Source organism: Aotus nancymaae, unplaced genomic scaffold, assembly GCF_030222135.1.
Source record: "Aotus nancymaae isolate 86718 unplaced genomic scaffold, 86718_ANA_hifiasm-v0.15.2.pri h1tg000014l, whole genome shotgun sequence".
NCBI classification, from domain to species: Eukaryota; Metazoa; Chordata; class Mammalia; order Primates; family Aotidae; genus Aotus; species Aotus nancymaae.
In genome coordinates, this window is record NW_026988425.1 from 91,403,552 (window position 1) to 91,423,836 (window position 20,285).

Sequence of the window (20,285 nt, forward strand, 5' to 3'; positions counted from 1 at the left end):
TACCTCCTTTAATGATATTTACATGAGTATAATATTGTAACATTGTTTGACAGCAAAATAAGCAATTAAATCTCACTTCACAAATCTTATACATCAGCGTTCTTTCCCCTTTAGATTTTCTTCAGGAAAGCAAATCTTTCCGTTATCATTTAAAATTAGTCTTTGCATAAGTAAAGCTTTGGATTTACTTAGCTTCTACATAAATGGTTACTTTTTAAACTGTAGCACACTATTTATTATAAGAAGTCTTAGATATAGAATATTGAAAAAAGAGAGTAAAATCTTTCAGAGCGTAACTTAATACCCTACTCTATCCACTATAATACAGAGTAAAAGAATTTTAGCAAAACTATTAAAATCAATATAGCTAGATGTATAAATTGTCGATTCTTTCAAACATTTGGGACAACAGAAGTGGTAATAATGACTTGCTCTTCATATTTTGGGTGGTTGGGGAGTAGAGGGTCAAAGAGTAACCTTTTCCTTGGGCTACACATTCCTGACATGCTTAATAAAAGGATGGCATATTAAGAATTGTTATGTTTTATTGTAGCAGTAAGAACTACAACCTTATATCAAAGTCAGAATAAAAATATTACTAACAAAGCAAACTTCAGATAAAATTTGTAAATGCAAAAACAAGTTAAAATTTAACATTATATTCACAAAAAGCAAGTTGGTTTAGTTCTCAGAATATAAGAATAATGGGTCAACATCAGATAATACATTTACATTATCCAACATCATTTATTAAGAAATTAGGCCAGGCATGGTGTCTCATGCCTGTAACCCCAGCACTTTGGGAAGCTGAGGCAGGAGGATCACTTGAGTCCGGGAGTTTGAGATCGGCCTGGGCAACAGTGAGACCCTAATCCTATTAAAAAAGAAAATTAGCCAGGGATGGTGGTGCACACCTATAGTCCCAGCTACTCAGGAGGTCAAGGTGGGAGGACTGCTTGAACCCAGGAGGCTGAGACTGCAATGAGCTGTGATCATGCCACCGGCACTCCAGCCTGGGCAAGAGTAAGACCCTATCTCAAAACAGAGAAAATAATAAGTCCTTACGCCACTGCTCTGCTGAGCCTCTCTTACTATAAATAAAATTAAAATTCAGTCAGATCTGATGCTTTAAGAAGTGGAAATCTTAAATTTCCTTTCTAATTTTTAGTGTTATTCATTGCTGTTCTTTATGTTTTCCATTTTTTGTTCAACTTTGGCAGTCTATATTCTGCTAGAAAATAATTTATCTAACGTATATAAGTTTAGTGTGTTGCTACTATGTTCTAGGCATTGTTCCAGATCCAGGTAATTGGGCTGCAAGTAGAACAGATCCTGCCTTTATGGAACCTGGACTCTAGTGTAAGACAGCCAGTAAATAAACAAGAAATAATGTGTTAGACAACAACTGTGATAAAGAAAAATAAAACAAGAAAGAGCAGGGAGCTTCCTATCTTATGCAAGATTTCAAAGAAGGGCAACATCTGAGAGGACACCTAAAGAAAATGAAAGAGTAAGCCATTCCAAGTAGAATAAAAAACAAACAAAAATGTCCTAAAACTTGTTTGACATGTTTTTAAAAAAGTACGGATGCCTGTGTTGCTGGAACCAAGTGAGTGAGAGAAGTGGCTAGTGATAACGGGAGTTGACTAGATGCAACCAGGCTGGTTTCAGACTGTTAAGAATCTTTTCTCCTAAATGAGATGGAAAGCCGCTACCAGGCTGGTTTCATACTGTTAAGAATCTTTTCTCCTAAATGAGATGGAAAGCCATTGGAGCATTTTAAACAGAGAAATATAATGGTGTGCCTTTATTATCCCTGTAAGTCATGATTACTCTGGTTGCTATGTGGAGACCACACTGAGGTATGGGCAGGAAGGAAGCAGTGAGAATAGCATATGAAGCTACTGCAGTAACTCAGAAAAAGAGATGGCTATGCTAAGATCAGTGTGGTGGAGCCAACAGGATTTTGTTACATTGACTGGATGTGAGCAGGGGAAACCGATGGAATTGATGACTAAAAACTATGCTAAGGCTGACACCTGAAGATAGTAACTGGACTCATACTTGCAAAGCACTTATTAGATGCCAGAGGCTGGGTGGGCTTTGCTTTACATGTACCTCACCTGACCCTGACAATAGTCCTTTGCAATAGTATTTAATATATTTTATAGAAGAAACTGAAACTTAGAATAACATGACGTCTGTTAAACCCAGCTCTAACTGATCTTAGACTCTGTGCTTTTTCGTGACTGCTATGTTATACTGTCGTTTAGGAAGACAACCAGTCAAAGACAATGAAAATCAAGGTGCCAAATGAGGCAAATATGTTTATAGAGTGAAGACTCAGAAAGGCAACTGAATTTCAAAATATTCAGAGCTATTATTCTCAAATACAATGGAATTCCTTACTTAGAGGTAAAAATCTTATACAAGCCAGAAAGCCTGGCTCCAGAATCCATGTTTAAAAATTATTTCATTCCTCATTTCCGTAATACACAAAATATCATTTAAGATTAACAGGGAGGAAATTCATGCAATGCGTACAGTAGGAATTTTTCCATTCCAGTAGTTACATGAAAAAGTCAGAAGACTAAAAAAGAAATGTGTGTGTGTGGAGGGGGTAGTGGCAATAGGCACAATTTCACCTCATTAATTAGTGGAACACATAGAGAACGGGAAGTAGTTCAAGTGAAGAGTTTAATGTTTTCACTTCAAAAAAGCAAAAGAATACCACTTCACCCCACTCTCACCCAGAAGTTTCAAAAAAAAGGTAACTTTGAAAAAGAAGAAATTCCAGTCTGTGAACCTGCAGAAGAGATAAAAACCAAAGTCTAGAGATGAAACACATAACTCAATAAATACAATGGAAGATAGGAGCTGCAGCAGCTTTTAATATCTCCAATATTCTCAGTGATTGGAAGAATGTCAACAGCTCAAAGTATGGAGAACAAGAAGACTGTGGTAGGAACCAATTTATTTAAAGAGCATGAACAATATTTGAACTTTATTAGGGCTTGTTGTGAAATCAGTAGGAAATACATCAGTGGGTCCATTAAATCAACATTGTCTAATCACGGTGCAAAAGAAGAAAAGCAGGACAAGAGGGTAAGCTGGGGATCTAGAAGGACATAATGGATTGAAAATAAAATATAATTTTAGAAGGTAAAATTTCCCATCATTCAAGTATAGGATTTGATTAATACTAGTGATAAAACTGACACCCAAGTCTAACACGTGATTGAAGTATGTTAACTGCTCAAATTGGTACAAAAGATTCAGATTCTAGAAATCTCTAAAGAGAAAATATAGGAATATATACTTATATACAGATTTGTGTATATTGTAACGATATATAAACACGACACATTTATATATCAGACTATAAATGTTTCCTTCAGTTGTGCTCTGTAAGAAAGTATTTCCTAGTCCTAGTTCAAGCTCTGAAAACTCCATATCTGTCTCATATCACTCAGTCTTTTTTCTCTAAAATTATTATTCCTTCCTGGTTTTGCTCTGTAATTGGACTTTTTAGTCTCAATCAATCTGCTTCAGATGGCTGAATTTAGGAACAACATATAAAACAACCACTATCAATTTCTGAGCTTTCTGAGCTTTTTTTGGAGACAGCATTATCTGCAAAATTTACATGTACCAACTCATTTAATCTCATACTTAAGTTTCCAAATAGCAGCATTCTGCCTCCAGAGTCAGTACTACTAACCATATACATATTGTTATATTATGTAATTACATAACTATATAATTATATTCAGTAAATAAATTATGAATATATACATTGAGTAAATTATAAACAAATACATAAATAACATAGGTACAGAAACTAAGCATATTTAGAAACATGTATAGTAATTTGACAATGCAACTCTATAGCTACTGCATGTACTAATAAAACATTAGGCTCATATTTTGTGCATAATTTTTTCTTATATCACTTTTCTAGTGAAACATTTCATTCTTACTGTATTGTTTTTTAAAAAAAATAATGGTTTGTAAAGGACTGGGAAAAAAACTAGTCCTTCACCATAGATAAGAAGCACTATTACATATACGTATATGTGTGTGTGTACATATAAATATATATATATATAATTTTTTTTTTTAAATAACGTTTGGGAATTGAAAAAATTGAAATTCTAAAGCTGGAGAAAAAAAATTTCACTCAAAGTACAGGTTAAACCCCTCTCCTTAAAGTCTTTATTAAAGAACTTTTCTGAGTTGCTTCTAAATTTAAGACATCAGCTGGGTATGACAGCTCATAATTGTAATCCCAGCACCTGGGCTCACCTTGGCTTCCTTTTATCTCCCTTTTAAGTCAAGCAGTTCGAGACCAGCCTGGGTAACATAACAAGATGCCATCTTTACAAAAACCTAAAAATTAGCTGAGTGTGGCATATGCCTCTAGTCTCAGCTACTCAAGAGGGTGAGGCAGGAAGAGCACCTGAACCCAGGAAGTTAAGGCTGCAGTGAGCCATGATTGCACTACTGCACTCCAGCCTGGGTGACAGAGAGAGACATTATCTCAAAAATAGAATAGAATAGAATAAAATTAAGACAATCTTCACATTTTAAATATACTGCTTTTATCAATCTAAACTACAATAGATTCAAATGTGGTTCTAAATTAAAACCTTTAAATGACAAACTTTTACTTAAATGTTATATGAATAATCAGAAAGTCTACTGCTTACAATGCTGAATGTCTTCTGATCCAGCTCTTCAGATTCTTCAGATATGAGAACTGGTTCACCACTTGCAGTGATATGAACTGGAGCATCTGACGCTGAAGATTTCTTGGATCTTTCCTTACTATCAGACTTGGATTCACTCAACTGAAGTAAAAGTGAAAAGAAAACAAAAACAAAACCCCAATAACAACAAAGGCAAAATGAGTAACACTTCCAGAAAATAATTACTGTCTCATTTTATTCCACAAGTGCTCATTCTCTTTAAATATCTTCATCTTAAAAATTTAATGTTTTTTCCCCAATTTTATTTGGGGAAACAAAAAAATCAAAACTACTCTGTAATGTTCCTCTGAAGGTAAGGCATTAAAGAGTGTTCAAACCTATTATTCTCCTCTACTACATACCCACACATACTTCTGAAGAACTCAGTTATTGAGACTAATATGGGCTAAGATAGGCAATTTAGTCTCCTAAAATGTAAATATGCTGATTGTTTTACTTTCTAAATTTTTTATTATGATTTGCATACCTTTTCTTCTTTTATGTCTTTTTCTTTCTGTATAGCTTCTTTTACTTTGTTTTCTCTTTTTTCTTTAAAATCTTTTTCCTTTATATCTTTCTTATCCTCTTTTTCTTTTATCTCCCTTTTAAGCTCCTTTTTATTCTCCTTTTCTTTTGCTTCCCTCTTTTCTTCTGGTTCCTTCTTTATACAAACATCTGGCTCAGGTTTTTCTTCACTGTCTCTTTCTGTTTTAATTTTTTTATTTGGATGTTTCACAGAACTGATCTCATCCTGGAAGTGCAAGTATGGCCAATGTATTACTAACCAAATTAACAAAGACTAACTTTTCTTCACATGACTACAGATTGCATGTATGTGGATTCTGAAAGACAGCCAAGAATCCCCCTAATAATGATACATGCAATGTTTACCTTCCTATAAACTAAGGTAAGCCAGTCCCATTCAAGTTCACAATACAATTAAAGGAGACAGAAGCTCATCAAACTGGCAAATGTTTGAAAAGGAAGGACCTTTGCTCTGTGTCTCTAGTGCTATATAGTATCTACTGGATAGGTAGAATTCTGTTCTATAAATGAGACTATGTTATGAACCATAAGCGCACATACACACACACACACACACATACACACACACACACACTCTTCAGTACCTAAAATATAAATTTTAAGGGATTAGTTCAAATTTTAAATGTTAAGTACACAAAAACATAGCATATTCCCTCTCCATAGAAAAGGTTGCTGTTCTAAAACACATTCTTACTTTATCATCATCTTCATCAGACTTCTCAGAAGGCAGAGGAGAAGAATCACTCTTTATTTCCTCTTTCACTTTTATAGACTTCATTGCTTTATTCTTCTTAGCTCTTGCTTTTCTCCTCTTTGAACTTCCCTAAAAATCATTAATTTAATTTTAACCAACTCTATATATTTCATTTTTAAAAACTTCATAAACATTGTATCTAATGGCTAAAACACATATTCCTCCCTGATCCTTAGTCTATTGGTAATAAGCTGCACTAACATCAGAAACTCAATAAAGGTAATATAACTTAATGAGTCAAACATAATATTAATGTAAATAATAAATACTAACCAATTATTATTCATTTAAAAAAAGATCAGAGAGAAGTAGAAACAAATGTTTTACACTCTTTAATTATTATCACCTTCATCTTACTTCAATAGCACAAGAAACAGCATTAGGAATAATTTTTAACACTACACAGGTAGTTACTGATATTATGGTCATAGGTAAATTTCTAAAGGCTGCTCTAAGTTTTCAATCAACTCCTTTTTTGTGTCTTTTTCCTTCTTTTTCAGTAAGCTTAGCAATGTATGACACTGTCCCTTAATCACTCTTAACAACTCCAAGTAAAACAGGTACCTATGCTTGACTTCTCAAAAAGTACTCCACATTCTAAATTTAGAGTTTTCTCTATCACTCTCCAAAACTAGAAAGAAAAAAAAAGGATCCTACTTCTAAAATATGTGATTCACCAGTTTTAACATGTATGCTGGGACAATTTAAGGTAAAACCTGAATATGGTAACATCAAATAAAACTACTTAATTACAGAAAAATCCATTTATTTATTTTTTTTTTTGAGACAGAGTCTTGCTCTGTCGTCAGGCACCAGGCTGAAGTGCACTGGCATGATCTTGGCTCACTGCAACCTCCACCTCCCGGGTTCAAGCAATTCTCCTGCCTCAGCCTCCCGAGTAGCTGGGACTACAGGTGTGTGCCACTACGCCCAGCTAATTTTTGTATTTTTTAGTACAGATAGGGTTTCACCATGTTGGCCAGGATGGTTTCGATCTCTTGATCCGCCCACCTCGGCTTCCCAAAGTGCTGGGATTACAGGTGTGAGCCACCGTGCCCAGCCAGAAAAATCCATTTATCTAAGCTCATATTGACTACAAATGTTTAGCATGGTGAAGCAAACTAAATTTACCTTACTAAAAAGTAAACTGCTCGTAGGCATGTGAGTTTTAACTTACCGCACCAGAAAGTCTCAGAGCTTCTTTCTTTGCAAGATCTTTACTAAGTAATTTGATGAGGTAGTCTGCACGGGTCTGCAACTGTTTTGCTTGTGGTTTTTTATCGGGATCATCTGGAAGAATCTGAAAAAGCAATTCATTTTTTTTAAATTGTCTTAATAAATAACATGAGAAATTTATTGGCTAAAAAATGTTTAACTATATAAAAATGCTTGTTCATCAAGTTCCAATTATTACTATTTGTAGGAATGAACTAAAAATGCAAAATATATTTTTATACCTATGCCAGAGCCAAAGATTTAATTTTTCTGTGAATTCTAAATACACTTCAAAAAAAAAGCCCTCAGATTATTACATTTCAAAATGAAAATAGAAAGTATGAAGTTGTAAATTTCCTTCAAATACACAAAAGTATACTTAACATCCAGTTATTAAATGTTACATAATCCTTAAACACCTTCCCCTTCTCAGTAAAAGTGTATTTAAATATAATGTACACAAAAATTGCTAGAATACAAGCTGTCATCTTTCTAGAAGAAGATCTAAATCATAATTTTTTCTTCACAGTAACAAATGACAAGTCACCAATATCTAAAGGTTCTCAACACATAAGCATAAATAATAAGAAAGTTCTCCCAGTGTTTCTCATTTTAGGCAAAAAGAACTGATTTTAGCTAGCATAGTGCAACCAAATTACCAAAAATACTAAAATACTGATGTTTTTAAAAAAAATTGTAAAAGATTTAAATTTTTTTCTTTGCTGGAATAATGAAATTAATGATGAATGAGTACAAATATATAGTTAGATGGAAGAATTAAGACCTAGTGTTTGATAGATGACTAGGATAACTATAGTTACCAATAATCTATATACATTTCAAAATAGCTACGAAAGGATCATTTGAATGTTCCTAAAGATACATATTTAAGGTGATAGATGTCCCAGTTACCCTGATTTAATCTTTATGTATTGTATGACTGTATCAAATTATCATATGCATCCAAAAATAGGTACATCTATTATGTATCAGTAATTTTTTTAAAGTTAATGACGGAATGAAACTTTTCATCTAACAATCTAAAAAATAATACACGTAATGCCTTAATAATATATAATTTCACAGTAACACAGAATCTCAAAAATCATTTAAATTTGATCCTTTCACGCAAAGCATCTTCTAAACACACCAAGGTCACACAACTAACTAGGGCCTTGGTTTCTGGATTCCCATTATTTCCAACATAATTTAAAAGCAAGAATTAGAATAAATTAAATTCAACATGAATGATCAATAGAATCAAGAAATAGGTAAGTACCTTGTGTGTTAGACTGAGGTCAGGATCCATTTTAATCATTTCCCAGCTTCCGTATCCATATTCATAGATACCAATTAACAAATTGGAATCATCTTCTTTGCCCCAGTCTATATCAAAGTGAGCTGGCTTTGTGTGGCATGGGATAGTATACCTGGCATTAAAGTTAATAACTGCTGGTAAGTTCGTAACCACCTTACTGAAATATTAATTTTGAAAAACATGAATCATGACAACTTCAAAATACATTTTATTTCTTCAAATTTTATTCAAAACTAGCCAGTAACACCATAAAAATTTAACACATTCATTTTGCCATTATTGAATAACAAAAATCTTACAATGGAGAAAATAAATAACTCACTGCTTTCTTTCTTCTGGATCAGAAGGAATGGATTTGTGTAAAGGTATTAATTCTTCTTCATGGGAGATGACTAGCTTGGCATTCACCTGTACTCCTGATATTCGGAATGTTGGACCCTTCACTTTTCCGAGTCTGCCACCTTGATTTTTTTTTTTTTAAAAGAGTATTTTTAAAAGTATGAAACATAATTCTGTAAACACTAAGCAACCGATGTTATTACTTATGTTATTTAACGATAAGTATTCCTTATATTATTAAGGAGATTACTGGAAAACCTTAAATTTCACTACATATGAACTAGTGATTATAAAGCAGATGTAGATTCACAAACAGTATTTCATCTAAGTGTTTTACCAATTACATAAAATGGATCAATCTATTAATACCATCAGCCTGTAAATAAAGAATTCTAGCATGATGACTCAGGGTCTTGCTCTGTCACCCAGGCTGGAAGTGCAGTGGTGCAATCATTGTTCACTGCAGCCTTGACCCACTAGGCTCAAGCAATCCTCCCACCTCAATTCACAAGTAACTAAGACTACAAGCAAGTATAATCACACCCAGTTAATTTTCATTTTTTAATTTTTCTTAGAGACAGGGTCTCACTGTGTTGCCCAGGCTGGTCTCAAACTCCTGGGTTCAAGCTAAACTCCCATCTCAGCCTCCCTAAGTGCTGGGATTACAGGTGTGAGCCACTATGCCTGCCTTGCTTATTAAATCTTATCTAAATAATTTTATTCAGGTAAATGAACTGCAAAATAAGCATAATAAAATAATTATGTCCCAAACCAGTATCATATATGTATATTTATATTTTCCCAGTCATCTATACTAAACAAACAAACAAACAAACAAACTATAGATACTAATAATACATATTGTATTTTGTGTATGTGTGTGTGGGCGTGTGCATATATAAGTGATAGAAAACAGTAATTTCTGACTTACCTCCCAGACAGAAAATGTCAGGGACTCTAAAAACAGATTCTATTGCCTTCAAAATTGCAATTCTGTTCTCTGTTTCCTATCACCCAGAATGGCTTGTTTTATAAAGAATCTTTTAAGACTGATGAATAAATAATTTAAGATATCAAATCGGTCGGGCGTGTTGGCTCACGCCTGTAATCCAAGCACTTTGGAGGCCAAGACGGGCGGATCACCTGAGGTCGGGAGTTCAAGACCAGCCTGACCAATGTGGTGAAACCCCCATCTTAAAAAAAAAAAAAAAATCAAATCTAGCTCAACAAAACATACTTTGAAACTTTCATTTGCCTCTCTTTTAAATCACTCTCATTTTAATGTTACCTGTTCGTTCTGTTCCTGAAGAACTATCCTTTAAAGCTTTAATGCAACCATTATGTACCAATTCTCCTAGTCGTCTAAGATCTGTTTCCGACTTATCAACTAATTCAGCATCTCGAGCAATTGCATCTAATCTGTAACAAAACAATACAATTTTCAGGTAAATATGTTAAATGAAATGGTGCCATTTAAGATAAACTAAGTTTCACTCTATTTCATGATCTCAATGTCACTCTACTGTATGCTCTATATATTCTTGTTCACATAAATGGCAGAAAACACATAAAAACCAGGACAATGTGGCAGAGAAACAATTCATTTATATATTCAGTAAGTTTAACTACTTCATTATAGAGCAAATGGAAGAATACATATCAATTCTGTAAAAGCTTTTAAGAACTGATCAAATTTTAAGAGGTTCAAAATGTAGTAAAGCTTTATAATTAACTGTAAACAAAAGAGCTGAGTAAAGTTCTGTAACTTTTATTACTCTGCACCAAATAGATAATATGAATGATTGTCAAGACATTTTTCATCCAGAATAATTATGCAAGCATTTAATTGCATTTTAAGTACACCATCTCAAAACAGAAAATATGTCTACTTTCAAAGGGACTTTTTTAGAGTAAAAAATAAACTAATTTGGGTCTTTGCTGGTCTATATTCAGAGAGTAGGTTGGCCACAACAAAAGGCAAAGAATATCCAAATCACAATAATTATTTAGATTATCTGACAACTTCAAAAAACTGTCTTAAGAATTTGAATCGTAATACAGTTTGTATAAGAGAATGAATTAGAGAAAATTAAGAAAATATCTCCAGTTAGGAAAAGCAGAACTGGTTAAAAGGCTGGGTTAGCCTTTGGGAGCCTGAGGTGGGTGGATCACCTGAAGTCAGGAGTTCTAGACCAACCTGGCTAACATGGTGAAACCCTGTCTCTATTAAAAAAAAAAAAATTAGCTGGGTGTGGTGGCATGCACCTGTAGTCCCAGCTACTTGGGAGGCTGACACAGGAAAACTGCATGAACCCAGGAGGCAGAGGCTGCAATGAGCTGAGATCGTGACACTGCATTCCAGCCTGGGCAACAGAGTGAGACTCTGTCTCATAAAGAAAAAACAAAACAAAACAAAAAAAAGGTTGGGTTAGTAACTCAGCCCCTCTATGGATAAATCTGCTCATGCCACTTTTAAGTTACTGATAAAAAACGAGATAAAGATTGTAAAAAGTGCCTTACAGTCATAAAAGTACAATTTAAACATGTATTTTATAGATAACTTCATTTACAGGAAAAAAAAATTTGAGAACAGAAATTAAGGATAGTACAAAAACATTTTTAAAAATCAATCTGATATTTGCTTTATCCATTAATTTTTTGAATGTCAATTAACAGCAAAGTAAACAAAGTAGCTAAACTGAAATGTCAACACAAACAAACAAAGCTGACAGCATGTAATATATTCCATAATTTTATGAGAATGATAAACGTATTCACCTTTCCAGAGGACCACCAAATTTCTTATAGCTCTTGATAAACCTGAGAGAAAATAATTGTTTGGTTTAAATGTGAGCTTCAGATTTCACTAAAATTATATATATATATTTCTAATGTTTACAGACATAAGAAAATACTTGTTAGTATAAAAATTAATTCAAGGCACTGTTACTAAGAATGAACTATGCTAAAAACAAAAATGTTAAAACATTAAGATACACCAAGTAAGACAAGGTATATTTTGACACCCAGGATGATGTTTAGATATCAGTATAAATAAAACAACAGAAGCTAAATTTTGTTTTAGAAATTACTTTATTATTTCCGTAAGACCAAAAAAGGTTCAAAGCTACCACAGGAAGTGTCTCCACAATGATTATCAATTATAGTACACTTCCTCACATTCCAAGTGCTGATAAAAATTTACTGAATGGCTTTAATTAGGTGTGGTATTACACCAACAATGGAAAATTAAAATTTTACTTAAGAAAGCTAGGTAAGTGGTTAATAAATGAGGAAAAATATCCAGGTAAAGTGAAGTCAAAATACTTCCTAACTAAAGACGGAAAGTCCAGCAAATCAGGTGGTCACGAAAGTACCTTTAAAAAAGGCTAACAATGTATTAAGTTTTCTGGTAGAAAGAATGAGGAATTTTGTCAGGTCTAAGATTTAAAAGAGAAAAGTTACAATGGCTTGAAAGAAACAACAAACTTTCAAAATACAAAACTGAACAAGATTTTAATAAATTTCATATCCAAAACTATTACATAAACAAAAGCAAGTGGTTATTGCATTCCCCTTAAAGAAATGTATACATATTTTGAATGGACACCACAATTTATCCCACATGGCCAGTCTTACTTCACCTCAATTCCTACTTGAACATATCAGAAATGCTTTTAACAGGGTTACTTCCGAAAAGGAAGTCACCTTGGTGTTAAGAAACTAGAAAAATACAGAACTAAATTATTCCCACAAAAAATTAGTAACTTTGGAAGTCATAAATGCAGTGAGAATTTTGGAAAAAATCTAATTTATCAAAAATACTTTTATGCAAAAGGATGATTATTCTGAGTTACATTAATAAAAAAAATTTTAGTCTAAGTAGTTTAGCAATAAATAGCATGCAAAGATTAGACACCAAACTTGTTTTGTTTCGTTACAACAAATACCCAAAAGCAGACCTACCCAATTCCTATTCAAATAACACACATTTGCCTCTTCTAAAACTTCATCACAATCTTTGAAAATTACGGAATTTTTATATTTTAGTTTCATGCTCCACTAAAACCAAGCTGAAGTGATTGTCTTTTTTCATCTTACCGCCTAATTTCTGCATCACTAAATCCTTTAATATTCTCCCGAGGAATAGTTCGTGGTCTTCCACGTTTCTTTGGCCTTTTCCTTTCTGAGATGGAATCACTATCAGATCCAGAGTATCTCCTACTTCTACTGCGCCTACCTTCACTTCCGTTGAAACTAATCTGGAATTGGAAAATAAAAATTTACCCAACCTTAGTGTAAAAACAGCTTTTATCTTAAGAGCAAAAACTGTTATAAAAGATGGTCAGAATCTTAAAAACGTTTTTCAATGTATCAAAAATATTCCATAAACAAAATTAAAAAGCAAACAGAGAAAAATACATTAATGACAATGGGTAATTAATAGCCTTACTACTTAAAGCACTCTTACAAATCTACAAGAAAATAACCATAGTCCTTCTGTAAAAATATGAGAAAGGTTATTAATGAGCAATTCATCAAATAAAAACATGTAAAATGGGATTTCTTCATTGGTAATTTTTTTAGATGTAAAGTAACAATAAAATGCAATTCTTTTTTTTTTTAATCTATCAACTTGACCAACACTAAGTAAGCAACAATAGCCAATACTGGCAATGGTATGGAAAAATAAACATTCATATACCTCTGGTGGGTATTTTGACTTAAAGGGTAATTAGACAACATTATACCAAAAGCCTCAAAAGTAATTCTACTGACCAAGCAACATAACTTCTAGGCATTTTTCCTGAGGAGATCAGAATTGCGAAGAAACACTGATCAATAAAGTTATTTACATCATAAAAGAAAAATACGGCTGAGTGCAGCAGCTCATCCCTGTAATCCCAGCATGACTGGGAGGCCAAGGCAGGATGATAACTGGAAGGCCAAGGCAGGAAGATAACAGGAGTTCAAGACCAGCTTAGGGAACAGAGTGAGATCTTATATTTACAAAAAATTCAAAATATTAGCCAGGCATTTCTGTAGCATGCACCTGTAGTTCCAGCTACTTGGAAGGCTGAGTTGGGAGGACCATTTGAGCCCATGAAGTTGAGGCTGCAGTGTGAGCCATGACTGCACCACTGCATTTCAGCCTGGGCAACACAGTGAGATCCTGTCTCAAAAACAAAAAGCAAATAATCTAAATATTCATCAAAGAGAGATCAGACAAATAATCTGTATGATATAATGCTGAGAGACCATTAAAAATGGGGTTGCAGAATAATTAACATTCATGACATACTGTCAAAAAGAAGAAAAAGTTCCAAATTAATACAACTCCACTTTAATTTGGCAAATGATAATGCATGAAAAAAATTGGAATGATGTACACTGCAATAATATTAGTCGTAACTCTGGGTGGACAGTTTGATTAGTTTTTCTTTTTTTCCATTCTGCTCAATATCCACATATTGCTATTCTAACTCGACAAATGAGATATTTGAAAGAAAAAAGTGCCAGTTGAATCCACATAAAAGGCTATTTGTAACATCCATCAGTTTTAATGGGATGCATCAAACCATATATTCTCTAAGTCTTAGGAGTTTTTCCAAAGCCTTGGCACATATTCTGAACCTCTAATGTGCTGAAAGTTAAATGAAGTAAAGGCTGGTATTTAAACCTTATTTTTTCTAACCTTCCTTGATCCTTTCACAAGATCTAATGTAATGCTGCATTCTTACACACTGTAAAACAAAACTACTTAGGAGTTTGAAGAAATAAACAGAAAGAAAAAATAACATATATGGTTACTTTCAGGCCAAAACCATTATTTTTGGCTCCACTTCTGACTGTTATGTAGGAAGTTGGTAAGGGCACTGCTCCTACTCTAACAACAAATCTGATCTACAAAATTATAACTTTCCTATTTAACATCAGAGAGATAAAATCACAGGGCAACCTACACATCTAAATGTAAGGAAATACAAGAGATTACAAAAACAGAAAAAGAGATGGGACTTGAACTGTGGCTCATCTGTGAATAGCACAGGTGACAGAAATCAAGTACCATACAAGCAGGTAAGAGGAGATCAGCTAAAATCTACTAATGGCTGAGTGTAGGCTATTGTGAGATCACAGTACCTAACAGTTAAAACTCAAAGCACCTGCACCCACTCTCAGGCACTTTAACACAAACTTCCACCAGGTGCTCATGAGAAAGAAGCATGGTAGAAGACTGGAGAATATAGCTTGGCATAGCACTATTACAGTTATTTAAAAATTTGGTATTTGTTTAGGCCACTGAATATATACCAACAAATTTTTAAAAATTAAAATTATATAAAGCATGCTTTCTGACGATGACAGAATTAAACAACCCATTATTAACAAAGATAGTTGAAAAATCTCAATATTTGAACATTTTAAAACACACTTCTAAAAAGACCTGTGGGTCAAAGATAAGTCATAAGGGAAATTTTAAAATATTCTGAAATTAAGGAAAATAAAAACAATAGATTTGGAAAATTCAGAAAAGGCAATGCTTAAAGAAAAATTTGTAGCATTAAATGCCTTTATTAGAAAACAAGGATTACATTTCTGTATCTAAGCTTGCACCTTAAGAAACCAAATAAAAGAGGCCAGGTGCAGTGCCTCATGCCTATAGTCCTGACATTTTGGGAGGTCAAGGCAAATGAATCATATAAGCCCAGAAGTTCCAGACGGCCTGCACAACATGGCAAAACCCCATCTCTACAAAAAGAATACAAAAATCAGCTGGGTGTGGTGGGGTACACCTGTAGTTCCAGCTACTTGGGAGGCTCAGGTGGGAGGATCATCTGAGGCCAGGAGGTCGAGGTTACAGTGAGCTGAAATTGTGTCTCTGCACTCCAGCCTTGGCAACGGAGAAAGATACTGTCGCATACACACACACACACACATTCAATAAAACCAGGAGCAGCTTCTTTGAAATGATTAATAAGAGGAAATAATTCTCATTTCATGAGGCAAACATTATCAAATCAAGAACATTACAAGAAAAGAAAACTATGAACCAATACCTCATAAAGGTAAATGATAATGCATTAAAAACTGGAATGATGTACACTGCAATAATATTAATTGTATCTCTGGGTGGACAGTTTGATTAGTTGTTGTTTTCCATTCTGCTTAATAACCACATTGCTATTCTAACTAGACAAATGAGATATTTACAGGTGAATATTTATCGTCTAGTTATAAAGGGATCAGTTGAAGAAGATATTCTTGAAAGGGCCAAGAAGAAGATGGTTTTAGATCATCTCGTAATTCAAAGAATCAGCCAGGGTTGAATACTCTTACATTACAGAAATATCTTTAAAATTACAAAATCACCTGTTTTGCACAATTTCTCATTCTTGGGAGCATATAAATTTCCTCAAGTTCCTTTTGTCTTTCTTCTTCTTCCAATCGTCTTCTTTGATCTTCTGGAATAATCTCCTCCCAATTCTTTGAATTTCTTTCAGGTTCCAACTCAATGTCATCCTCATCCATATTTGAGAAGTTGGCAACCTGATAAATTTCAGAATTTTAAGAGTAACTGTTACAGAAAAATTGATCCCTAATTTTTTTTTAAGGGGGAGGAATTGGCAGGCCTAAATATCCTTAGGATAATGAATATGACTGTGGACTAAACCAAATTTAACTTCTAAACAACCTAGATTCATTTCTTCATTAGGGCAAAGCAGATCAAACTAAATGACTTCTAATAATCCTCTAAGAATGATTTTCTTTTGCCCTACTGCTCATCAAAATTAGTAGCATCACAGAACTAAAAGCACTTAACAGAACAACAAAAAAAAGTAATTTGTACTATTAACATGTTAAATAATCTGCAGAAATTCTCATACCAGTCCATCTATCAAGTACTTAGAACAATCTAATAGCATTTTTATGATCATGAAAACACTACCTAAAGAGCTACTGGCAGAGACACAGAGCTCTGAGAGCATACTATTGTGAGGATTAAATAAGGTAACACATTTAAGGTACTATGCAAGGTCTGGTATACAGAGAGCTATACAGGCTCACGCCTGTAATCCCAGCACTTTGGGAGGCCCTGGTGGGTCAATCGTTTGAGGTCAGGAGTTCAGACCAGTCTGGCCAACATGGTTAAACCCTGTCTCTACTAAAAATACAAAACTTAGCTGAGCATGGTGGTGTGTTTCAGTAATCTCAGCTAGTTGGGAGGCTGAGGCAGGAGAACTGCTTGAACCGGGACCTGGGAGGCAGAGGTTGCAGTGAACCAAGACTGGCCACTGCACTCCAGTCTGGGCTAAAGTGAGACTCTGTCTCAAAAAAATAAAACAAAAAATAGCCAGGCATACTGACACAAGCTTGTAATCCCAGCTACTCGGGAGTCTGAGGAAAGAAAATCGCCTGAACTCAGGAGGTGGGGGTTGCAGTGAGCCAAAATTATGCCACTGCACTCCAGCCTGGGTGACAGAGTAAGACTCCATCTCAAAAAAACAGAGAGAAAAAATGGCTATCAATACTAGTACATTAAAATTTATATTAATATATAGCTGGGTGAAGACAAGAAAACTATTCTTATTTGAGGCTGAATACAGCTTGCATTCATTCCTGTTATTTAAATGACAGCCTTAAAATCAACTGTACACATACCAACTAAATACTAAAAAAATAACCTATATTTACTTAACAGGTTTTCAAATTACCTATTACTCAAATCAAAAGCCAAGAGTATAAACTTTATAGGAAAAAAGAATTAATTAGACCATGCCCAGAGTACCAGTTCCAGAAACCTTCAGCTCTTAACCAGAATTATTGAACAGTCTTCTATCTTACCTCCCTGTTATAGTTCTTGCCTCACTACAGTCAATCATCCACACAGTAGCCAGAGTGATTCATTAAAATTATAAAAGTTTTTTATTCACTGTGTGGGGTATACTAAAGATGTTCTATAAATATTTGTCAAATGAACATATGAAATGAATTGATCCTTAAAAATCTCAGTTCATAGAAAATAGCTAAACAAACGGCACTTATCTTACTCCATGAGGTCAGTTGACTTATGTTGCTTTAGTACTCCCTTCAACGCACTTATCTTACTCCATGAGGTCAGTTGACTTATGTTGCTTTAGTACTCCCTTCAACTCACTGGCCATCAACAAACCAGGGATATTAAGTATCAATATATAGTACCTTATTGCTTGCTTTGACTGATTTACTAGAGTTTTCTTATTTGTGATAAGTTAATGTTAATAACTGCTTCAATAAAAAATCAGCTGAAAGCTTTCAGTCATGGAAATCTAAATAAGAGATCACACTAATTGATTTATTTACCCAAATATTTAAGGACATGCTATTTGCCAAGCACTATTCTAGTTGCTAATTAGGAAACAACAGCTCTTTCCGCCCAACTAAATGTAACTTCATAAACGGATTTGGTCTCTTTCAAATTAGTTTGCTACTGGTTTGTCTGAACAAGGGAGAGTAGTTTTTATACAACACAGAAAGACAAAAATTATATTCCTGATTATGCTTAAAGAAAAATTAACAAACCACTAAATGACAATAACTCAATTCCTCTCAATTTATTATAAAGAAAATTTTGTTTAAATCTACCTTGAACTGGGAAAGCAATTCATCGCCTACGGTTAAAGGACCTGGTTCATTTTCATGAGTTTCAGCCCTCTTCAAGATTTCATCTATATCCATTTCCTAAAATTAGAAAAACAATCTTTAAATATACTAAATCCTTCTGTCCTATCAAATAGGTAATGCATATTCTGAGGCAGGTTTTTTTTTTTTTTTTTTTTTAACCTGGGGCTCTTGTTCTTCTCCTTCAGGTTCCTTAAAAAGTTCCTCAGCACCAAACTTTAAAATGGCTGATAACTCTTCTTTATTGAAAGGAGTAGAACTAAAACAGGAAAAACAAAAATGCTTAACATTAACAGTTAAAAATATAACATTTACACATGACTTTTATTAATTACTGACATTTTCATTCAGTTTTATTAAAACAGTTACATGAGGAAGTTAGGTAAATCAAGTATTAGTATCTTTTATTTTTATTTTTTTTCTGAGACTGTCTCATTCTCACCCAGGTTGAAGTGCAGTGGCACAATCTTAGCTCACTGCAACCTCCACCTCCTGGGCTCAACTGATCCTCCCACTTCAGCCTCCTGAGCAGCTGGGAGTACAGGCATGTTTCACCATGCCGAGTTAAGTTTTTTATTTTTTGTAGAGGTGGGGTTTCACCATGTTGTCTAGGCCAGTATATTTATTTTTAAATAAGAAACTTGAAGCATAGACGTTAAGAGATTAACCCTCTAATTACAAATCTATAGTAATGAAACCAGGTATTTTTCTAACTAGAAATTAGTCCAAAGTCTTCCAAAATATAAAAAGTACAACACTGAATACATTTCTTCAATGATCTACTTATAGTGATATAACATGTCGGGAAAATGAATACACTGGCTCTAAAATGACATTTTTTATAATAAAGTAACCACCTTGATGGGGCAGAACCAGTATGTAGTACTGTCTTCCCAGTTGTGTCCATTCTTTGAATTACAAGATGATCTAACACCATCTTCTTTTTGGCCCTTTCAAGAATATCTTCTTCAACTGATCCCTTTGTAACTAGACGATAAATATTCACCTGTAAAAATACACATGAGCAAACAAATTGCAGTATTAAGGATTTGTTCTGCTAATCTGACGTGCCTAAACATTGGCACACAGATTGAAGCTCATTCCACGTGAAGTTTTCACTGGTTAAAAGCAAAATGAAAATTTTAAAAAGATGTTTAAAGCTAGAGTTCCACAACTTAAGAGACTATTTTGAGGCCGGGCACGGTGGCTCACGCCTGTAATCCCAGCACTTTGGGAGGCCGAGACGGGTGGATCACAAGGTCAAGAGATCGAGTCCATCCTGGTCAACATGGTGAAACCCCGTCTCTACTAAAAATACAAAAATTAGCTGGGCATGGTGGCGCATGCCTGTAGTCCCAGCTACTCAGAAGGCTGAGGCAAGAGAATTGCTTGAACCCAGGAGACGGAGGTTGAGGTGAGCCGAGATCGTGCCATTGCACTCCAGCCTGGGCAACAAGAGCGAAACTCCGTCTCAAAAAAAACAGAGACTATTTTGAAACTATACCTTATCTTCCTTCTTAACATTTTGGTAAGGAGATTCCATTTGCGTATTTTTATTGTTCTAAAGGAATGACAGTAATTTTTAAGTTATGATTTAGCTGTGGAAAATTGGGGGTGGGGGGCATGTAAACTTCTGACAACCTTACACTCATCGCCTCAATTCTAATGTTTCATCACTCTATATAATGCAAAATTCTAAGAACGA

General features: G+C 34.1%; 1 protein-coding gene across 2 annotated transcripts in view; it reads right to left on the minus strand.

Moving 5' to 3' along the window:
• The window catches only part of CHD1 (chromodomain helicase DNA binding protein 1), a 75,228-nt gene that overhangs the window by 9,750 nt on the left and 45,193 nt on the right, over window positions 1-20,285 (minus strand). Inside the window, exons 20-32 of one of the 2 annotated variants that reach the window (XM_064376189.1) lie at window positions 19,438-19,586; window positions 18,743-18,839; window positions 18,545-18,640; window positions 16,292-16,468; window positions 13,022-13,182; window positions 11,699-11,740; window positions 10,209-10,339; window positions 8,904-9,042; window positions 8,543-8,693; window positions 7,226-7,348; window positions 5,989-6,117; window positions 5,236-5,499; window positions 4,710-4,850 (exon numbers count right to left, since the gene is read on the minus strand). In XM_064376189.1, coding sequence (XP_064232259.1) covers window positions 4,710-4,850; window positions 5,236-5,499; window positions 5,989-6,117; window positions 7,226-7,348; window positions 8,543-8,693; window positions 8,904-9,042; window positions 10,209-10,339; window positions 11,699-11,740; window positions 13,022-13,182; window positions 16,292-16,468; window positions 18,545-18,640; window positions 18,743-18,839; window positions 19,438-19,586 — 1,800 coding nt within the window. The remainder of the gene's footprint in view (window positions 1-4,709; window positions 4,851-5,235; window positions 5,500-5,988; window positions 6,118-7,225; window positions 7,349-8,542; window positions 8,694-8,903; window positions 9,043-10,208; window positions 10,340-11,698; window positions 11,741-13,021; window positions 13,183-16,291; window positions 16,469-18,544; window positions 18,641-18,742; window positions 18,840-19,437; window positions 19,587-20,285) is intronic. The other variant, XM_064376190.1, reaches the window with a different exon arrangement.